The 20,473-nt window shown below is 33.9% G+C and overlaps 1 protein-coding gene across 7 annotated transcripts in view; it reads right to left on the reverse strand.

Annotated features, from left to right (window-relative positions):
• The window catches only part of CNTLN (centlein), a 311,458-nt gene that overhangs the window by 184,585 nt on the left and 106,400 nt on the right, over positions 1 to 20,473 (reverse strand). For 4 of the 7 annotated variants that reach the window (XM_053205061.1, XM_053205060.1, XM_053205058.1 and 1 more), the window contains exons 6-7: positions 11,667 to 11,800; positions 1,565 to 1,727 (exon numbers count right to left, since the gene is read on the reverse strand). In XM_053205061.1, the coding sequence (XP_053061036.1) occupies positions 1,565 to 1,727; positions 11,667 to 11,800 (297 nt within the window). Of the gene's footprint in view, positions 1 to 1,564; positions 1,728 to 11,662; positions 11,801 to 20,473 lie in introns of all 7 variants that reach the window. The other 3 variants (XM_053205064.1, XM_053205063.1, XM_053205059.1) reach the window with 1 other exon arrangement.

The following is a 20,473-nucleotide window of genomic DNA, read 5'->3' on the forward strand; positions in this document are numbered from 1 at the left end:
TTTAAGTATTCAATTGTGTGAAATGATTCAGAATCTACAAAAGTTCTCAAGTAGGTTACAAAAGAGATGGCTGCTCTATGTAGGGATTGCTAAAGAAAATCAGCCAAAAAGTAAAATTAAGGCTGAAACATTTTGTGTTAAATTTTTAGTCAAGCAACTAAAAAAAATTCTTAGAACACAAGATTGAAAAATGAAATAGCCAAGGAAACACTGCTTTTTTTCCTCTTTACCAAGTTCTTTCTTGCTGAGAGTAGAAAGAGTAAAAGAAGTATTAGCATATAAGAGAAAAGGGATATGAGGTTATTACCAAGCAACCTTAAAGATGTATTTGAATATAAATTGCCATGGGTGGGGGGCTTTTAAGCAAAAATTAAGAAAGAAAAAAATATTTGAGGTAAATATACAAGTGAAAAGGATGAAAAAATTAAAATTACTAATAAGATCCAATTCTCCAAGTCATTTTAGCAATGGAGCCTGGTTTGGAGGCAAAAGCAAAATAGGCAATCCCACCATACAGAACAAAAAGAGGAAGCGGCTCTATTCTAAGTGGAGAGAACAGGCGCTACCCTTCCCTCGTTATCATCTGTGTCCTGAGGGAAACTCTAGAGGAACACAGAATACAGATTGAAAACCACTGTTCCAAAGCATTATTTAAAAATGAGTGCTTAACGTTTACTTAATAGTTATTTACTATTACTACTAACATAAAAATGTTAATTATAGGTATTGGATTTTCATGGTCCTTTTTTAGAAGAGGGAGTTAAATAGAAAACAACAACACAGATTGCACTATTTAACCACTCTAAGCCTTGGCTGCCTCAACTATTAAAAAGGAATAAAATCAATCTTATGAGATTGACCTATACAGAAACCAAATTATTTCTATAAATAACTTGGTACACTACACAAAACATAAAGAATTCAATAAAGGTGGTTTTTTTAATTACTAGCCATAATTATTGTTGCTGAGTCAGTCAGCATGCCTAAATAGCTGGGTAAGCCTTCTTAAGTGGTTCCTAAAACAACTGTAAAGTAAAATGACTACTTAAAAGAAGCAGACAAAAAAGAGAAACATCCTTGGAAAATACTGACCCTGAAGCCTTCCTCAGCATACCCATTTGTGTCTGTGCAGATTTGCCAATGAAACAATGCACAATTCTATAATGAAAGACTGCTTTAGGTCATAAACTATAACCATAACAGAGGAGTGATTTCTCATAATAGAAGGCTGAGAAATTCCATTCCCCAAATCCTTTCTGGTTTGGGGGCTACAGTCACAGTATGTTTCATAGTAGATATCGAAATTCCAATTTATAAAAACAATATCCTACAGAGTAAATTTGCATCTATATTTTAAATGTTTCAACTTTAACAGCCATATAGAAAAGTCACAAAATTTTAAATATTACCAAATTGAGCTGTATTTCATTTTTAATTTTGAAGAAACATATATGAAAGGGAGTAGTAATAAAGAAATGTTGAAATCTGAAAAAAATTGAATTCTATATATTTGTATAAGTGCATCCATATAAATTTACATTTTTATGACAGAATAGAAGCGTACTTTTTGATATGATATGCTTTCGGCTGTGTGGACGTCTTCCTGATTCCTCAGTACTTTCTGTGTGTCCATGTTCAGAACCTGGAGCTGCTGGATCAGCTCCGCTTGCTGTGCTGTGTGTGCACTGTTCTGTTTGTATAGGTTCTGCAGCTCCTGCAACTCCTTCCTGTGCAAAGCGAGCCATAAACAGGGACAAGCATGAATAAAGACCATCTCAGTTAAATAACTGTGTTCATCTAAGTTATAGATCGTCTTCCAGTTTTTTTATCTATTATTTTTTACTGCAGGCAAACATATTAATGAAAGAAATAACATATAAAGTATTTAATATTTATCACATACACCTAGAAAGTATTGATAGAACTACTATGACTTTCAAAGCCAAATACTTATCAATTTTCTTTTATAGCTTGATAGTAATAAAAACCTTGGATATACAGACATAGCACCACCTTCTTATTGAAATTAAGTTACACTTCAGTTCCAAGAATTGATAAGTACTGATGCCAACAATAGTTATCAGTTTTGAATACAGGGTAAGTCAGCCTTTCATTGCATATTATACAGAACTTCAGATGCATTAAAAGGAATCCCAAAAGGCAAATTAAATTTCAAACCAAAGTTTCTTAGAGCACCACTAGTTTGCAACCTCAGAGATCTGGGCTGGGATTCCTGTGACTCTTCTAATCCAGACTGAAGGAAAAGATAAGGCAAAAAAAAAAAAAAAGGTAGAAGGAAGGAGAACACAAGGTGAAAACCAGGTATGAACTGGTAGTGGTAGTAATGATGGCACTAAGGGTCCAGGAAAACCCTACTTCCTGGTATAGGGGTTGCCAGAGTTCCATGGTAGGGAATCCCATGTGAAACAGATCACATAAAATTGGAACATATTTTGTATATTCAATTTGAAGAGAAAAATATTTATAGAAATACATTTCACAGAACAACACATTATAATATGTATTCTGGAGACCGTATTTTTTAATGGAACTTTTTTAAACTATAACCTCAAACTAAAAATTAATTTCTATAAGGTAAGTCTTAAAAGAAGGAACAAAGGAGATATGCAAACAGTTGTTGAAGATGATAAATATTAATATGGGAGAAATGAGCTCTATTTTTAGAAGTTTGGAATATCGTTTTCCAAATAGCACAACAATCCCTCCATCCATACAGATACATGAACATACACTGTCTGTCTCAGTCCTTTCAGGCCGCTATCACAAAATATCATACATTGGGTAGTTTACAGACAACAGAAATTTATTTCTCATAGTTGTGGAGTCTGGAAGTCAGGGATCAGAGTGCCCAGTCAGGGCTCTCTTCTGGTTCAGAGACTTCTTGTATCCTCACAAGGTAGACAGACATTCGGCAGCTCAGGGAGGTCTCTTTTAGAAGAACACTATTCCCATTCATGAGGGCTCTATCCTCATGACCTAAACATCCCCCAAAACCCCTCTTCCTAATGCCATCACATTAGGCGTTAGGATTCCAACATATTATTTTGGGTGGATACATTCAGACTATAGCATCATCTTTTTGTAACTTATTTTAAAAAACTATTTATTTTAAAAAACTAAAACCTGCAGTAAATAACAGTCCAAAAACGAGAGAGGAGAGAGAAGAGAATCAATAATGGCACAATGCCTGCAGGATATATAATGCTCACATGAGGAGGGGAAGAGAAACCCATAGTAAGAATGCTTGCTGAGTACTGCCGTTTCCAGAATAGTACTGGTAAAAATTATCAAAGAAGATAGGCAATAGATGTATAATAAAATTCTATCTCAGTATATAGTCAAGATATATGTTTGGAAACCCAAGTAAATGTTGCATTTAGAACGGGGACATGATGAGCAGAAAACATATACCATCTTTCAGCGCAATGTGAAACACAGCAAATTTACTTCTCTTCCAATGCTAGAAATATTTGTTATTTCTTAAAGAGAAGATCAGTAGCTGGCTTGCATTTAAGGGTCATGTGGAACAAAATATATGTATCTTTAGTCAGAAAAAAACATACTCAAGAATAGGGAAAGGCTCACACTATGAGGCACCTGAGGATTAAAAATCAACTAAGGGAATAGCATACTCCTGTCTCTCACCCCATGCTATGTCCTAGGCATACTCCCAGTAAGTGGAATGGAAGCATGATCTTACACTATCGAGATAAGTTTCTTTCTCTTCTTTCTACTTGAAAAGTAGATGCAATGGGATGTACACCATTGTTGCAAATACGAAATGTGGAATTTGATTAGTATCAAAGTAAGCAATAAAGCTTACAAAAGGCACACGTCTGGACCACTAGCAAACACTTAATTTGTCTAGATCTTTCCTCGTTTGAAAACAAGTAAAGAAAAACAAACTGGACTTACTAAAGAAGGGGAGTACTAAGAATTAAGAAAAAAGAAAGTTTATTGTACATACTCGGAGGAAAAGTATACCTCTGAGTAGAAATTACTAAAGGAATTAGAAGGAAGGTCTAGAAAATGTATAAAAAAAAATCATCACACTTCTCTAAATTACCAATAGAAAGACAAGATGTAAAGATGATCTTAATAAAGCCTCTGTGAAGGTAGGAACTTTTTTGTTCACTACTACAAACAGAGCACCTAAGGTAATTCCTGTCCCTTATTGTAGTTGTTGGTGTATTATATACATCTTATGCATATTTCCAGATTCAGTCTATACCTGCCTCTTAGACTCTCATTCCCTTGCTCTGTCTCAGCCTATTAACTGCCACTTAAGCCTATGAAATTTATATAGCTCATCTGGCTCCACTGCTTGAAGTCAACCAGCTGCATGCCTAGTGTGTGTGTGTCTCCTTGTACCATTTCCAGATTAGGATAAAATGCTACAACACAGGCATGGTATATGCAGCAAACTTTTATCAATGTAAGACAAAACACAAGAAGAAAACAGACAGGTAACTTGTTTTCTTTTTCCATCCGATGAATTGCTCTAGAGCATCGTTTCTCTCCTACAGCCTGTTCAGAATCACCCTGGGTAGCAAATTCAGTGCACCTACTATCTCTTCATGGTTCATCACAAAGCAGTAGCCAGCACAATAGTGCATTTCCTTGAATTACTCTTTATCCTTGCCTGCCTCATTCTTCTCTCTCTTTCTCTCACTCACTTACCCCTGGAATTGAATCTCCTAAGTAAGCAATCAGGACTTAATCCTTCCCTCATGCTCTGTTTGCTAGGATATATGGGATAAGACAGTTGTTGAATGGATGAAATGAAAAGGATAACATAAAGAGATATTGTTAAAAAGGAAAGATACCATAATAACATCAAAATGCATAATTACAGTTATAAGGAAAATAAAAGCTATGGAAAATAAAGTTAATTGGTAGGTTCAAACTTGAGAATTTCCTGTAGACACAGATAAAAAGGAGTAAAGGAAAGTATGAGAGACTTGAGACAGCTCTGAGAACCGACAACATTTCCTCAAGAAGAATGTCAAGTGCTGTTAAAAATACGGGATTCCTGAAAGATAAATCCGGTGATTTTTTAGTTACAGTGATGCTATCTAAGGGATTGAGTGGGCCATGGGATAAATTAGGAATATCCCTGTGGAGATCAAGTTTGATACCAAAGACTGACAGAGGGTTTCCGGCAGCTTCTCTAGGTTATTCTGCAGTTTAAAAAAATCTGGATGGTTTATAAAAACAAAGATTTACTGCTTGCTCACATTACATGTGGCTTTCCTCTATCTTAAGACTCAAACTGCAGCAGCAGACTGTATTAGGAATATACTATTCTGGTGGCAGAGGACGAAAAGCAAAGGCAAATCAAGCAATGCTTCTTTTAAAATATTAGGACATGGCATATATTACTTTCACTCGTCTCACAGGCCAAAATAAGTCACATGGCTAAATACGAGGACAATGGGGGAGAAAGCATACTCTAGCAACAGGGAAGGCCCTATTAAAAAAAAGCCCCTGGCGCCTGGGTGGCTCAGGCGGTTGAGCGTCCGACTTCAGCTCAGGTCATGATCTCACAGTTTGTGGGTTCGAGCTCTGCATGGGGCTCTGTGCTGACAGCTTGGAACCTGGAGCCTGCTTCGGATTCTGTGTCTCCCTCTCTCTCTGCCCCTCCCCCCCCTCATGCTCTGTCTCTGTCTCTCAAAAATAAATAAAAATGTTAAAAAAATTTTTTAAAAATAAGCCCCTGATGTTGGGATGAGCACTGGGTGTTGTATGGAAACCAATTTGACAATAAATTATATTTAAAAAGAAAAATAAATAAATAAATAAAAATGAGCCCCTGAGGTGAATCAAAATAGAGTGAAGGAATGAACACATCAAAAGTAAAAAGTTAGGTGATGAGCACTGAAGCAAAATACAGAACTAATCCTAAACATCTTTGGTCACTTTGGTTACAAGTGTCATATATCTCAAGTTGCAAAATCAGGAGTTAAAATGGTTGAATGTATGTTCTATTTTCCAAAGTTTACACAGCAGGTCTCAAAATGAACTAAAGATGAAATGTGGATTAAAAAAATACATAATTAGACTGACCTCCAAAGTTTTTCATGCCATTTCCTTCTTAGCTTTAGAGAGAGTCAGTGCTTTTTATAGAGAAAGGTTTAATAATTCCCTCAATTTCACATCAGTGTCACATTGTTCCATCATATCATAAAAAGCTGAAGTTATTACTTATTAAAAGAACACGTTCAGTATAGTCCCTTTTATCTAAAAATTTCTATCGACCTAATATTCAATCTATAAATATAAATTGAGAAAAATCTAGAATGATTCTCACAAAATTTTAATGGCTTTTACTTGTCTGGAGTTGTATTTTAAGTGTAGTATTTTTCCTCTATCTTCTTTGTACTTTTCTATACTTCATGCACTATTTTTTCTTTTTATTATTATTTTTAATATAATTTATGCATGAATTATTTTTAATAATTCACATGTACCATTATCCTAAATGATTATATACTTGTTTTGTTTATCATAAAAATGTAAACAAAAATAAAGAACAGCAATATTAATTTCAGAAGAATTAGAATCCAAGGCAAAATATTTACATGCAAAAAAGTAAAAGTGAAATTCACAGTAAAAACAAAAGAACTGTGAACACTTTACCCACCAAATCATAGCACATCAAAACATGTACAGCAAAAAACTATAAGCAATGAAAGGAAAATCAGTTGTAAACTACAGGGGAAGGAAATATCCCATTTAAAATAGTAACAAAAACATGAAATAGCTAGGAATAAATTTAACAAGAAATGTCAAAACTCGTTAGAAACTTAAAACAAATTTCTAAGGATACAAAGGTACTGAAACAAATGGAATGGCATACCACCCTCTGGGACAGGAAGACTGGCATCATAAAGATGTCAATTCGCAGGCTTACTTGTAAATTTGATGCTCTAATGAAATACCAAACAAGAAATATGCAAGTTTATTCTAAAGTTTATACCAAAAACTTAATAAGCAATAAATGTCCAGGAAAAGGGCAGTAATGGAGAATGTACCATATATTCTCCAATGTTCATCATGTCTTCCTACTCTCTAATACTCTAGCCTAAGAGGCCAACCTCTACAGACTGCATTACACTGGCTCCTTGTCCTCGGCCTCTTACTGAATTTGATCAGTTAGAAGTGCTGGCTGGTGATTAGAGAGGGTAAAGGAGACAAATTGTGTCAAGGTATTTCTTTCCCTGGCTCCCACTATGCTGAACCACAGTCGGCAGTGTCTCTGTTCCCCTGTCTAAAGACACATCTGTTAGGCAACCTCTCTCCAGGACAGACTTTTCACAAGATCTGGTTTGAGCTTCTCTCCTTGCTCCTTCTGGTCTGGAGGTAGTAATGGTTTTCTGTTGTTGATAATCTGCATTATTCTAAATCTCAGTACCTATTTGGAGAGAATTGACATCTTTATCATATTGAACCTTCTAAACCATGAATTTTGTATATCCCTATTAGACCCTTTATTTGTGTCAGTAATGTTTTCCACTTTTCTGCACAGAGGTAACACACAGCTTTCATTACACATACGCTTCATATATTTAGTCATATTATAAATGATATTATTTCTATATATTAAGTCCATTTCCTAAATTTTTGCTGAAATAAAAGTGCAGTTGAATTTTATTCACTAACACTGCATCTACCAAGTGTACTAAATAAACCCACTTATTAATTTGAAAAGTGTTTCTGTAAGTTATTTTGAGTTTTCTATGCAAATTAATTATATTATAGGCAAATAATTGGGTCTTTTCCTATCAAGTCCAGTTCTTAGGTCTTTAGTTTTTATTCTTAATACTTAATATGTCTGACTATATGTGGGATATTAATTTGAAAAACTGTGGATATAATTTGAGGACAGAATTGTTTTATCATCTTACAGAGATAATTTACACTTGCTTCTGCTAAGGGTCTGGGAACTAGCAATCCAAGTGTATCAACCAATCCAATTTCAGGATTCTGACTTTGACATTTCTTTTTTTTTTTAATATTTATTTCTTTTTGAGAGAGAGAGAGGGAGACAGAGACAGAGACAGAGCATGAGCATGAGCGGGGGAGGACAGAGCAGGAGGGTCAGAGGGAGAGGGAGACCCAGACAGAATCTGAAGCAGGCTCCAGGCTCTGAGCTGCCAGCACAGAGCCCAATAGGGGATCTGAACCCATGAACTGTGAGATCATGATCTGAGCTGAAGTTGGGTGCCCTGACTTTGACATTTCTAATCCAAATTATGACTGCACTATCTTGACTTTTATTTTTTTTATTTTTTGTAGGAGATTCATAAGTAATTTCTAAGAAAAATTCCCAACTCATTTAAGCCTATGTCCCTATAATTTAGCCCACTATCCATGCAGCCATTTAGTCCACCCTCCATGTAATTATAGAATCATTAGCTATTCAGACAAAACTTTTGGTTAGGAAACCTAACTGGCTAGCACTTTATGCAAGTTCTAGTTATAAATTTGGATGCTCTGTATGCATTATAAGCATGTACCTTATTATATAAGTACTGATATTTATTTATACTCTAATTCAGGATAAAAATCATTTGAGGTTGAGTTCACAACAATGTTTCATATCATAGTGAGTGACATGAATATTCAATACATATACAAATAATTATGAATTCCAAAGACATAAATCCATAAAAAAATAAAGCTTGGACAACTCTGTCATACATCAATAAAGAAAAGTATATCCAAATAAGAAAGTGCCTAGAACGTTTTCCCCACAATTATGGCTTTGTGCATCTTTTGTGCAATATACAGATTCAGTAAAGTGATACTGGTATATCATAATCACCACCATCCCCCTCTAAGAAATAAAAATCATAAAGGAAAGGAGACACATAATACACCCAACCTATTCAGACAACTCAGGAAAAATACTACAGACATCTCAACTACAACCCTATAATGAGGGTATGAGTCATAGTCCTCTGCTCCAAACTTCCAACTCCACCTCTATAAGCCCTTACAGTCAAGCTCTTAAAATTATACATGGTCCTTTCTTTTACCATAGTGTTATAAAATGCCCATCTGTGGATATTACTGCCTTATTTACTGTAGCTTATAGCTCTTGCAATACACTAAATTCAAGTATACAAAGGGGCAAAATTTAGTAGAAAATGTAATTTTTCAAATGCCATGCACTTAACACTACACTGCATCCTAGATTATGTCCCATGTTCCATCCGAATCATACTCTAAAAGGGAAAGGTCATCATTGGAATATTTTGTGCAGTTATCAGTGCTACATTTTAAGAAAAATATTGATGATACAGATACTGATGATATGGAACACATTCAGAAATGCAATCCCAAACAGTGTAACATCTACAAAGTATATAACATGAAAAATTATGAGAAATAATAGTTAAACAATGAAAAGATAAAGTTATTGATAAAGATATCTTCTATTATTTCAAGATCTATGCAATAGAATAGAGATTAGGTTGTCTCTGAGGTTTTCTAAATAAGGATTCAAGATTAATGGGTGGATATTGTAAAAAAAATCAAACTTTAACTCAACCGAACAATGTTCAATTTAACAATATAAACTGAAAAGAACAGTCTTGAAAAGTAACGAGAAACTTATCAACTAAAAGTGTCAAGCAAAGACCAAAAGGTATATTATCTTATTGAGAAGAAGACAGGAATAAATGACAATTTTAAGATTTCTTACAAATCTAAGATTCTAGGGGCGCCTGGGTGGCTCAGTCGGTTGAGCGCCCGACTTCAGCTCAGGTCATGATCTCACGGTTTGTGGGTTCAAGCCCGGCATCAGGCTCTGTGCTGACTGCTTGCTCAGAGCCTGGAGCCTGCTTCAGATTCTGTCTCCTTCTCTCTCTGCCCCTGCCCTGCTCACGCTTTGTCTCACTCTGTTTCTCAAAAATAAATAAAATGTAAAAAAAAAAAAAATTTAAAAATCTAAGATTCTATAACTATGTAAAATTACTTTTCTGATTTCATCAAATTACAGGCTTCAAAAATAATTATACCATGAGTAGATAAGCCAATCAGTCTATCACCTATAAATGTTATACTTTTCCTCAACCCTATTAATAAGAAGATTTTTAAATTGTAACACAATGAATTTTTGCTTAGGTAATAAATTTATATACACACACACACACACACACACATATGTATATATATTACATATATTACATATATGCATATGTATGTAATACATATATGTACATATACATAATGCATATACGTATATATATATATATTACATATTATATATATAAATATATAAAACATAAATACATATTTACATATCAGGTTTTAACCACACAATATTATTATACATAACAGAAATACATAGTGTTTACATATAATATTACATATGTAAATAGTTTATGTGTGTGTGTATATATATATACACATATATATGTATGCACATATATACACAGTAGTACCACCAGAGGATGAAATTGTTTATAAAGGTATATGAAAAACTTTGTAAGATTACTTTAAAAAATTTTTTTAACGTTAATTCATTTTTGAGAGACAGAGAGAGAGCGTGAGTGGGAGAGGGGCAGAGAGAGAGGGAGACACAGCATCAGAAGCATGCTCCGGGCTCTGAGCTGTCAGCACAGAGCCCAATGCAGGGCTCAAACCCAGGAACCATGATATCATGACCTGAGCTGAAGTCAGCTGCTTAACGGACTGAGCCACACAGGTGCCCCAACTTTGTATGATTACTTTAATTAGTTTAAGTAAAAATGTACATACATACACACATGTATATAATGTAGGCATGTGTATATATAGATAACGTATATATGTGATATGCATGCATATATACCTACATATTTATGACTTATTATAATATCGTTTTCTGATAAAGGTAAATGAAATAAATTAATAGGTCGTTTAAAATCTTTCAAAACACTTGAAAACATATTTTTCAAGGAATCCTACTTTCTGCATGGCACTACAAAATTAACTATTTTGATATAGAAAGAATATCTCATAAACTAAATCTATGTAGAACATAATAAAATAAAAAGTCAAAATTGGATTTCTCATATATTGCCTATTATAAATAATAATAATGAATATCATATAATACCCAGCTGGGAATTTTAGAAGGAAACAATGAATGAATGCATTATGCTTATTAAAAATGGAAACAAAACCAATCTTTAAGAATGCTCTTCCCAATCCTGTGCAACCCTTGATTCTCTCAGTTAACGATTCCCAGTTTGGTATTTAAAATCCAGATAGTTTCGGGGCGCCTGGGTGGCTCAGTCAGTTAAGCCTCTGACTTCAGCTCAGGTCACGATCTCGCGGTCCGTGAGTTCGAGCCCTGCGTCAGGCTCTGGGCTGATCGCTCAGAGCCTGGAGCCTGCTTCCGATTCTGTGTCTCCCTCTCTCTCTGCCCCTCCCCCGTTCATGCTCTGTCTCTCTCTCTCTCAAAAATAAATAAATGTTAAAAAAAAAATTTTTTTTAAATAAATAAAATCCAGATCATTTCAATATACAAACATATGTCTTCATAGAAGACCTATTGTTGTCATTTTAGAGTGTTAATAATAAACATATATGTTGCCATTCTGAATAACTAATGACAGTGCTATAATATTACATTTCAAATTGAATATACTTGCCTGACAAGGGTAATATCCATATCCTTCTGGATAAGTTCAGTCTGTTTATTATTCAACTGTAATGACACAGCATTATATTTACTCTGTGATACTTCAATTTCTTTTCTTGCTTCAATTAAATCATCTTCAAAGGCCTAAAATCAGAGCACTTATATCATAATCAAACATAATAAGTATCAAATAAGAAATGAAGTATATTATATTCAACTAATCTAAAAAATTACAGTAAAAAATTGGTAATGTTTTTAATTTTTTTTTGTTTTCATTTAACTAAAAAAATATTTAGTACAAACAATAACTTTAATACCAGTTACAATTTACTTTTTCCAGAAAATGAAAAAGTATCATAGTGCCTTGGTACAAAAACTAAGAATGTGAAGCAATTAAATTTGAAAATCAAAGTAGAAATGTACTTATTGAAATTGTAGTAAGGAAATTATTGTATAGTGAAAAAGCTATTATTGTGTAAGGAAATTATTGTATAGTGAAAGTATATATGAATAAAAAAATTAGTTCATTTACTTAAAGAGTAGCCAGGACAAACGGCAGATATTTCACTATTTCCTCTATTTTAAATGTACACACATTGGGAAAAAAAGGGACAGAACTATAAAAAATATCAACATAATTGTATAATATTTGAGATTCAGATCATGTTCAGTTTTCCTGATTATGGTGAAATTTTACCCAAGTTTTACAAAGTCGGCCTTTTCCTCCAGATAATTCTCTATTGCTTACATTGTGAAACATTTCAAAATTGATGTTACTTTTAGCTATATTTTTTCCAAAATATATTACAAAACTAATTTTGATTATTTTCATAAAGTAGTAAATAAACATATCTAAACATAACATAAATACTATACATTGATTATTTGCAGAAGTGAGCACCAGGCTTTAGGCACTCTATACTCTACCCTGCACTCCTCTACTCTAGCCATGCTCTCATACTTCACATATTACCCCACGGTAGCTGAAGCAATCTTTTAAAGGTAAAAATAATGGCTTTCGGCCAAGAAAGCACTCTGAGTACTTCTTAAATTTCCATTTATTACAAAAAACAGCAATGAGAGAGAGAGAAAGAGAGAGAGGGAGGGAGGGAGGGAGTGAGGGAGGGAGGGAGGGAGAGAGAAAAAAAAGAAAGATCACTGGCATGGATACGAGAAAGCAGAAATCTTTGTGCGCTACTGGTGGGACTATAAATGATGTAACCTGTATGGTTGGCTGGGAGGGTGGTAACTGCTCAAAACATTAAAAAGGTATCTAGTATATAATCCAGCAATATTTCTTGGTATATAAATTCAAAAGAATAGAAAGCAGGATCTTGAAGACGTATTGGCATACCCATGTTTATACCAGCACTGTTTATAACAACCAAGAGTTAGAACCACCCATATGCCAGATATATAAATTTAAAATTAGATTTAAAAATTTAAGTATTTAAAAAATGAAACAATTTTAAAAATCAAAAATAGATATTAAAAATATTTTACATTTTACAATGAGGATGGGGTAGTGAGGAATCAGTATCCAAAACTGCTCTACTATACAATTTTAAATGTCCATTTTCCAACAAAAATTACAACATGTAAAAAGAGGAAAGTGTCATCCATACATAGAGGAGAAGAAGCAGTCAATAAAAAATTACTAAAGAAAACCATGCTTCAAAAACATGACAAAGTCTCACCTAATAAAAAACACCATAAAGTGATATAGGTTATTTTTAAACATCCAAGTGGAATTTCTGATGCTAAAAAGCAAAACAACCAAAATGAAGAGCATCAAAAAGTTCACAAGAGGAGCTGAATATTCAATAGGAGATGGCAAAAATAAGAAAAAACTTGAAGATAAATCAAGAAAAAAGAATAACAATAGTCAATAGCCCCAGAAAAATGTGGAACACTATTAAGTGCACCAACAGAGCATAATGAAACTACCAGAAGGAGAGGTAAGAGAATAAAGAAACAGAAAAAATATTCAAAGAAATAATGACTGAAAACTACCAAACAATGATGAAAAAAATTAATGTAACATCCAAGAAGCACAAAGCCTCCATGGACTGTACATGCAGAAATCCACAGACATATCATAGTAAAAATACTGACAGCCAAAACCAAGAAAAAATCTTAGAAACCATAAGAGAAAAACCACTCCTCATTTTCAAGAGACCTCAGTAAGATTAACAACTGACTCTTCTTCAGAAACAATAGATGTCACAGTGAGATAACATATTCAAAGTGCTCAAACGAAAAAAAAAACTGCTAATACAGAGTCATATATATAGTAAAGCTATCATTTCAAAATGAAGGTGACAACAGGCGTCTGGGTGGCTCAGTCAGTTAAGTGTCCAACTTCAGCTCAGGTCATGATTTCGTGGTTTGCAAGTTCGAACCCTGCATTGGGCTCTGTGCTGACAGTTTGGACCCTGGAATCTGCTTCAGATTTTGTGTCTCCCTCTCTCTGACCCTCCCCCACTCATGCTCTGTGTCTCTCTTTCAAAAATAAATAATCATAAAAAAAATTTTTTTAATTAAAAAAAATAAAATGAAGGTGATGAGTGACATCAAGAAAATGGCAGAGTAGGCAGCTCCAAGCACTCTTGCCCTGGCAGAAATATGAAAAAACAAGCAGAAACTCTCAGAACTAATGTTAGAAAAATAACATTCGGGGCACCTGGGTGGCGCAGTCGGTTAAGCGTCCTACTTCAGCCAGGTCACGATCTCGCGGTCCGGGAGTTCGAGCCCCGCGTCAGGCTCTGGGCTGATGGCTCAGAGCCTGGAGCCTGTTTCCGATTCTGTGTCTCCCTCTCTCTCTGCCCCTCCCCTGTTCATGCTCTGTCTCTTTCTGTCCCAAAAAATAAATAAATAAACGTTGAAAAAAAATTAAAAAAAAAAAAGAAAAAAAGAAAAATAACATTCAAATATTACAGCAACCAAAAAAACGCCGAGCCAAAAATAAAAGCAACTTAAAAATAGGACAAAAGATTTATGGAGTTTTCATTTGCCCTTCTCCACACTGTCTCCAATAAGTTGACCACTTTAAAGCCTGGGAATCTTAAAGCAGTTATATTCTTAGAATGACAGTAGCCCATGTTCCGAGTAGGAGATACTGGTCCTTGGTTCAGAAGGAAGCAGAACAGACTTCACTAGCAAATTACTGTGTGTATCTAATTTATCTGAGGGCTACCTGAAGGAATGATGCAAAGTGATTATGTCTTGTTTAACCTACCTGGTAACACAGACTGAAAAATAGGATATGGCTCAAATATACCACAAGGTAAACTAACAAAACACAGATGTGTACAGTAAAAGATTATTGGTTCAGATACACAACAGAATGCCCAAGGCATGGAAGCAAAAGCTGTGGGAGATTCTTTGAGACATTAAGACATTCAAAAATACTCATTCATCTTGGAAAGTTTAGAAAACCACACATAGGCTCAGAGAAAGATGCATGCTAAGAAAAGACATGAAAAGACAGAAAAGTCTTTGATTAAGACCCAAAGTTTCACCCTGGGCTGACCTCTGAGCTCAGTGCAAGTATGGATAAGTATTGAAAGACTTTCTCAGTATGGAGTCAATACAAAGACTAAGAGAGGGATTTGTTTTGTGGCTGTGGATGTGTGTACCGTGTTTGTTTGGGTTTTTCCTTTTCCTTGTGTTCTGTTTGTTTTGGCTCCTGGTGTCAAGGAAACCTGTGACACCACATGAGGTGAACAAAAGCTTAAGGATAGAAACCTCAGTGAGCTTACACAACAAGGAACAGACTCTTAGAAATACAGATTTGGAGATTACCTAAATAACCTTTGACAGTTAAAAAAGCAAAACACTTCAATAAGGGATAGAATCTGGCTTCCAGAATTACCACATTATCATACTCAAATGTTCCACTTTCAACAACAACAAAACATCACAAGGCATACAAGAAAAACGAGGTAAGTATGGCCTAAACAAAGGAATATATAAATTAACACAAACCATTCCTGAGGAACCCCAGATATCAGATTTACAAGGCAAAAACTTTAAAATGTCTTAAATATACTAAGGAAAAAAACATGAAAAAAAAATCTACAGTAAACCAGGAAAACAATGTATAAACCAAAAGAATATCAATAAAGAAAAAAAATATTAAAGGGAAGTAAACATAAATGCTGGAGTGAAAAAGTAAAATAACAAAAATGAATCATTCTCCAGAGTGCCCAACAACAGACACAGAGCAGGTTGAAGAAAGACTCAGCAAATTAGATGATGAAACAAGGAAAATTATTGAATCTGAGCAGCAGAAAGAACATGAAGAACAGTGAACAGAACCTACGAAAACTGTGGACACCATTAACAAGAAAGACATACATATTATGGGAGTCTCAGAAAGCGAAGAGACAAGAGGAAGCAGAAATAATATGTGAAGAAAAAATGGCCATAAACTTCCCAATTTTGATGAAATACATGCACCACAAATCCAAAGGCCAGCCACAACAAACTCCAAAAATGATCAAGAGAAAAGAGACCCACACTGAGATAAATTATTATCAATCTTTTGGAATTCAGCTCCCCAAAAAAGAATCTTGAAAGTAAGAGAGAGTGGCTTGTCACATTTTAGAGATCCTTTTTTTTAAACGTTTACTTATGTATTTTTGAGCGAGTGAGCGAGAGAGAGAGAGCACAAGCAGGGAAGGGACAGAGAGAGTGGGGGAGACACAGAATCCAACACAGACTCCAGGGTCTGAGCTGTCAGGACAGAGCCGAAAACAGAGCTCAAACTCAAGAACTGCGAGATCATGACGAGAGCTGAAGTCAGATGCTTAACCGACTAAGCCACCCAGGTGCCCCAAAAAAGACTCACTTTAAATAAGTCAGTCAGAGAAAGATAAATGTCATACAATTTCATTGAAATGTAAAATTTAAGGGACAAAAACATGAACAAGGGGAAAAAAAAGACAAAAAACCAGACACTTTTGGAGAACAAATTGATGGTGACCATAGATGGGGATGGGTGATACAGGTGAAGGGATTAAGAGTATACTTATCATGATGAGCACTGAGTAATGTACAGAATTTCTGAATCACTATATTGTACATGTCAAACTAATACAATACTGGATGTTAATTATACTGGAATTGAAAAAAAAAGAGAGACACTGATTTCAGATACAAAGACACAAATAGACTGAAAATGAAAGAATGGAAAAGATATTCTCTGAAAATAATAACCGAAAAGAGCTGGAACAGATAAAATAATACCAAACAAAATATACTTTATGTCAAAAACTGTCACAAAAGGGAAAAGAGAGCTTATATATTGATTAGAGTCAATTCATCAAGAAGATATAATAACTATAAATGTACACGTACCAAACAACCAAGCCCTTAAATATATAAACAATTATAGAATTGAAGGGAGAAATACAGTTTTATAATAATAGCTGAAGAATTCAATACTCCACTTTAAATAATGAATACAACATTTAGACAGAAGCTCAACAAGGATGAAGAGGGCTGAAGAACACTATAAACTAAGTAGTCCTAATAGATGTATATGGAATACTTTACTCCAAAATAGCAGATTATATATTTTTCTCAAGTACACATGGAATATCTGCCATATCAGGCCAAATGTTAGGACATAAAACAATGCTTAATCAATTTAAAAACATTACAATTATACAAAGTACCTTGTCCAACCATAGCGGATTGGAGTTAAAAGTCACTAAAAGAAGAAAAACCAAAAGAAAAATTTAATATGTGGAAATTAGACAAACTGATCATAAACAACAAACAGGTGAAAGAAGAGATCACAAGAGAATTAGAAAATATTCAGAGATGAATGAAAACAACGCATAAATACTAATAATTACAAGATGCAGCAAAGGTAGTACTGGGGGAAATTTATAGCTATAAATGCCAATATTAAAAAAGAAAACATACCTCAAATTAAGAATCTAATTTTACACCTTGAAGAAATAAAAAACAAATTAAAATAGCAAAGTAAAACCAAAGAGAATAGAAAGGAAATGATAAAGATTAATATGCAAAGTTTTTAAAAAGGGGCTAGCAAAACAATAATCAATTAAAGCAAAATCTGACTCTTTGTAAACAGCAACAAAATTAACAAACCTTTAGGGGAGCCTGGGTGGCTCAGTCCGTTAAGCATCCAACTTGGGCTCAGGTCATGATCTTACGGTTCAGTTCATGAGTTTGAGCCCTGCATGGGGCTCTGTGCTGACAGCTCAGAGCCTGGAGCCTGTTTCAGATTCTGTGTCTCCCTCTCTCTCTGCCCCTCCCCCACTCTGTCTCTCTCTCAAAAATAAACATTAAAAAAAATTAACAAACCTTTATTTAGAATGACAAAGAAAAAAGAGAAAAGGTGTAAGTAACTAAAATCAAAAATGAAAGTAAGGACACTAGTACAGAAATAAAAAAAGGATTATTAGAGAATACTGTAAGCAATTGTACATCAGCAAATTAGATAATCTATGTACGTAGAAAGACACAGATCACCTAAACTAACTCAAGAAGAAATAGAAAATCTCAACAGACCTATGATAACTGAAAAGGTTTATTAACCAGTTATCAAAACTACCCAAAATAAAAAAATTCTACTACCAGATGGCTTTAACTGGTGAACCAAGTATTTTTTTTAAATGAATACCCATTCTTTTCGAACTCTTCCAAAACATATGAGGAGAAAATATTTTCTAATTTATTCTACAAGGCCAGTAGATGCCAAAGATCTGACTTGATACCAAAGTCAGATAAAGGCAAAAATATCCCAGCAATGTAAAGTTGGTTTAACATCCAAAATTCAAGTAATATATCATACCAACAGAATAAAAAACAAAAACCACAATATTATTTCAATAGATACAGAAAAAGCATTCACCAGAATCCAACACTTCTTCATGATAAAAGACAAAAACATTCAACAACTACGAACCAAAAGAAACTTCCTCAATCTGATAAAGTTTATCAACAAAACTTCAGAGCAAACATCAATTATCATACTTAAGGGCGAAAGAGTGGTTCCTTTACCAATGAGATATGGAACAAGACATAGATGTCTACTCTTTTTTTTCTATTCAACTTTATATGAGAGATTCTAGCAGGGTAATGAATGGGCAATAAAATGAGACAAAAGGCACCAGATTGGAAAAGAAGAAGTAAAATTATCTCTGCTTATAAATGACATAATCTTACATATAGAAAACCCAAAAGAATCAACCTATCAAGCAGGGTGGCAGGTTATAAGATCACTATATAAAATTAATTACAGATCTCTACAGTAGGAATAAACCACCCAAAAAGGAAATGAAGAAACAGTTCCACTTAAAATAGCATAAAAATTAATTAAATTTTTAGGAATATATGTACCCAAAGAAGTGCAAAATTATACTCTGAAAACCACAAAACATTATTGAAAAAAATTAAAGTAGACCTAAAATAATGAAACACCCCACACTGGTTGATTAGAAGATAAAGTATCCTAAGATAGTGGTATTTGCCAAATTGATCTTCTAATTCAATGCAATCTCTATCAAAATAAACCCAGCTTGCTTTTCTTGTAAGAATGGAAAAGATGTTTCTAAAATCCATATGGAACTGCAAGAGACCCAGAATAGCTAATATTGAAAAAAGAAGAAAAAATTTGGATGAGACACATATCCCAATTGCAAAATCTATTACAAATCTATAATAATCAATAGTGTAGCATAGACATGAGGATAAATGTACAAATCAAAGGAACAGAATTGAGGTCTAAGAAAAAAATCCTTCTATTTACAGTCCCATGATACTCAATAAAGATGCCCAAACAGATGCAGTGAGGGGAAGACTAGGTTTTTTTCAACAAATGGTACTGGGATAACTGAATAACAAAAGAATGAAGTTGGATTCCTATCAAACATCACATTCAAAAACGAACTCAAAATGGATCAAAGAATTAAATGTAAGATATAAAACTATAAAACTCGAAGAAGAAAACATAGGTTTCCATCTTCTTGATCTTAGACTAGGCAATGATTTCTCACCAAAGCATGGGTAACAAAAAAAAAGGGTAGATAAATATCATCAAAATGTAAAACATTTATGCTTAAAAACACCATTAATAAAGGAAAAACAACACCAAGAATTAAAGAAAATAGTTTCAAAATATACAGCCAAAAAAGAGACTTGTATCCAGAAGTATACACAAAAGAGATTTGTATGCAGAATATATATGCATTTCTTCAAAAACAGACAAATAGCGAATACCACATCCAAAGATGCTCAACATCATTAGCCATCAGGGAAACGCAAATGAAAAGCACAATGAGATATCACTTAACATCCACAGAAATGACTATAATCAAAAGACAGGCAATAACAAGTATTGATGAGCACAAAAAGAAATCAGAACTCTCATACATTGCTGTTCACAATGTAAAGTGGTGCACCTGTTTTTGAAACAGGTTCCTTAAGTTCCTCAAAAACTTAAAAGCAATTACAATATGACCCAGTATTCTCACTCTTTGGTATATACCTAAGAGAAAGAAAAATACATGTATGTATACATGAAATCCTGTACACAAATAGTCATAGCAGCATTATTCAGAACACAAATGTCTATCTACTAATGGTAAAGAAATAAAATGTAGGATATCTATGTAATGGAATATTATTCAACAAAGAAAGGAATGTGGTACTGATAAACATGCTACAACATGGATAAACACTGAAAACATTATTCTAAGTAGAAGAACTCAGTCACAAAAGACACTATGATTTCATTTATATGAAATTTTAGAACAGAAAATATATTGAGAAAGAAAGCAG

The sequence above is a fragment of the Acinonyx jubatus genome, chromosome D4 (genome assembly GCF_027475565.1).
Source record: "Acinonyx jubatus isolate Ajub_Pintada_27869175 chromosome D4, VMU_Ajub_asm_v1.0, whole genome shotgun sequence".
NCBI lineage: Eukaryota > Metazoa > Chordata > Mammalia > Carnivora > Felidae > Acinonyx > Acinonyx jubatus.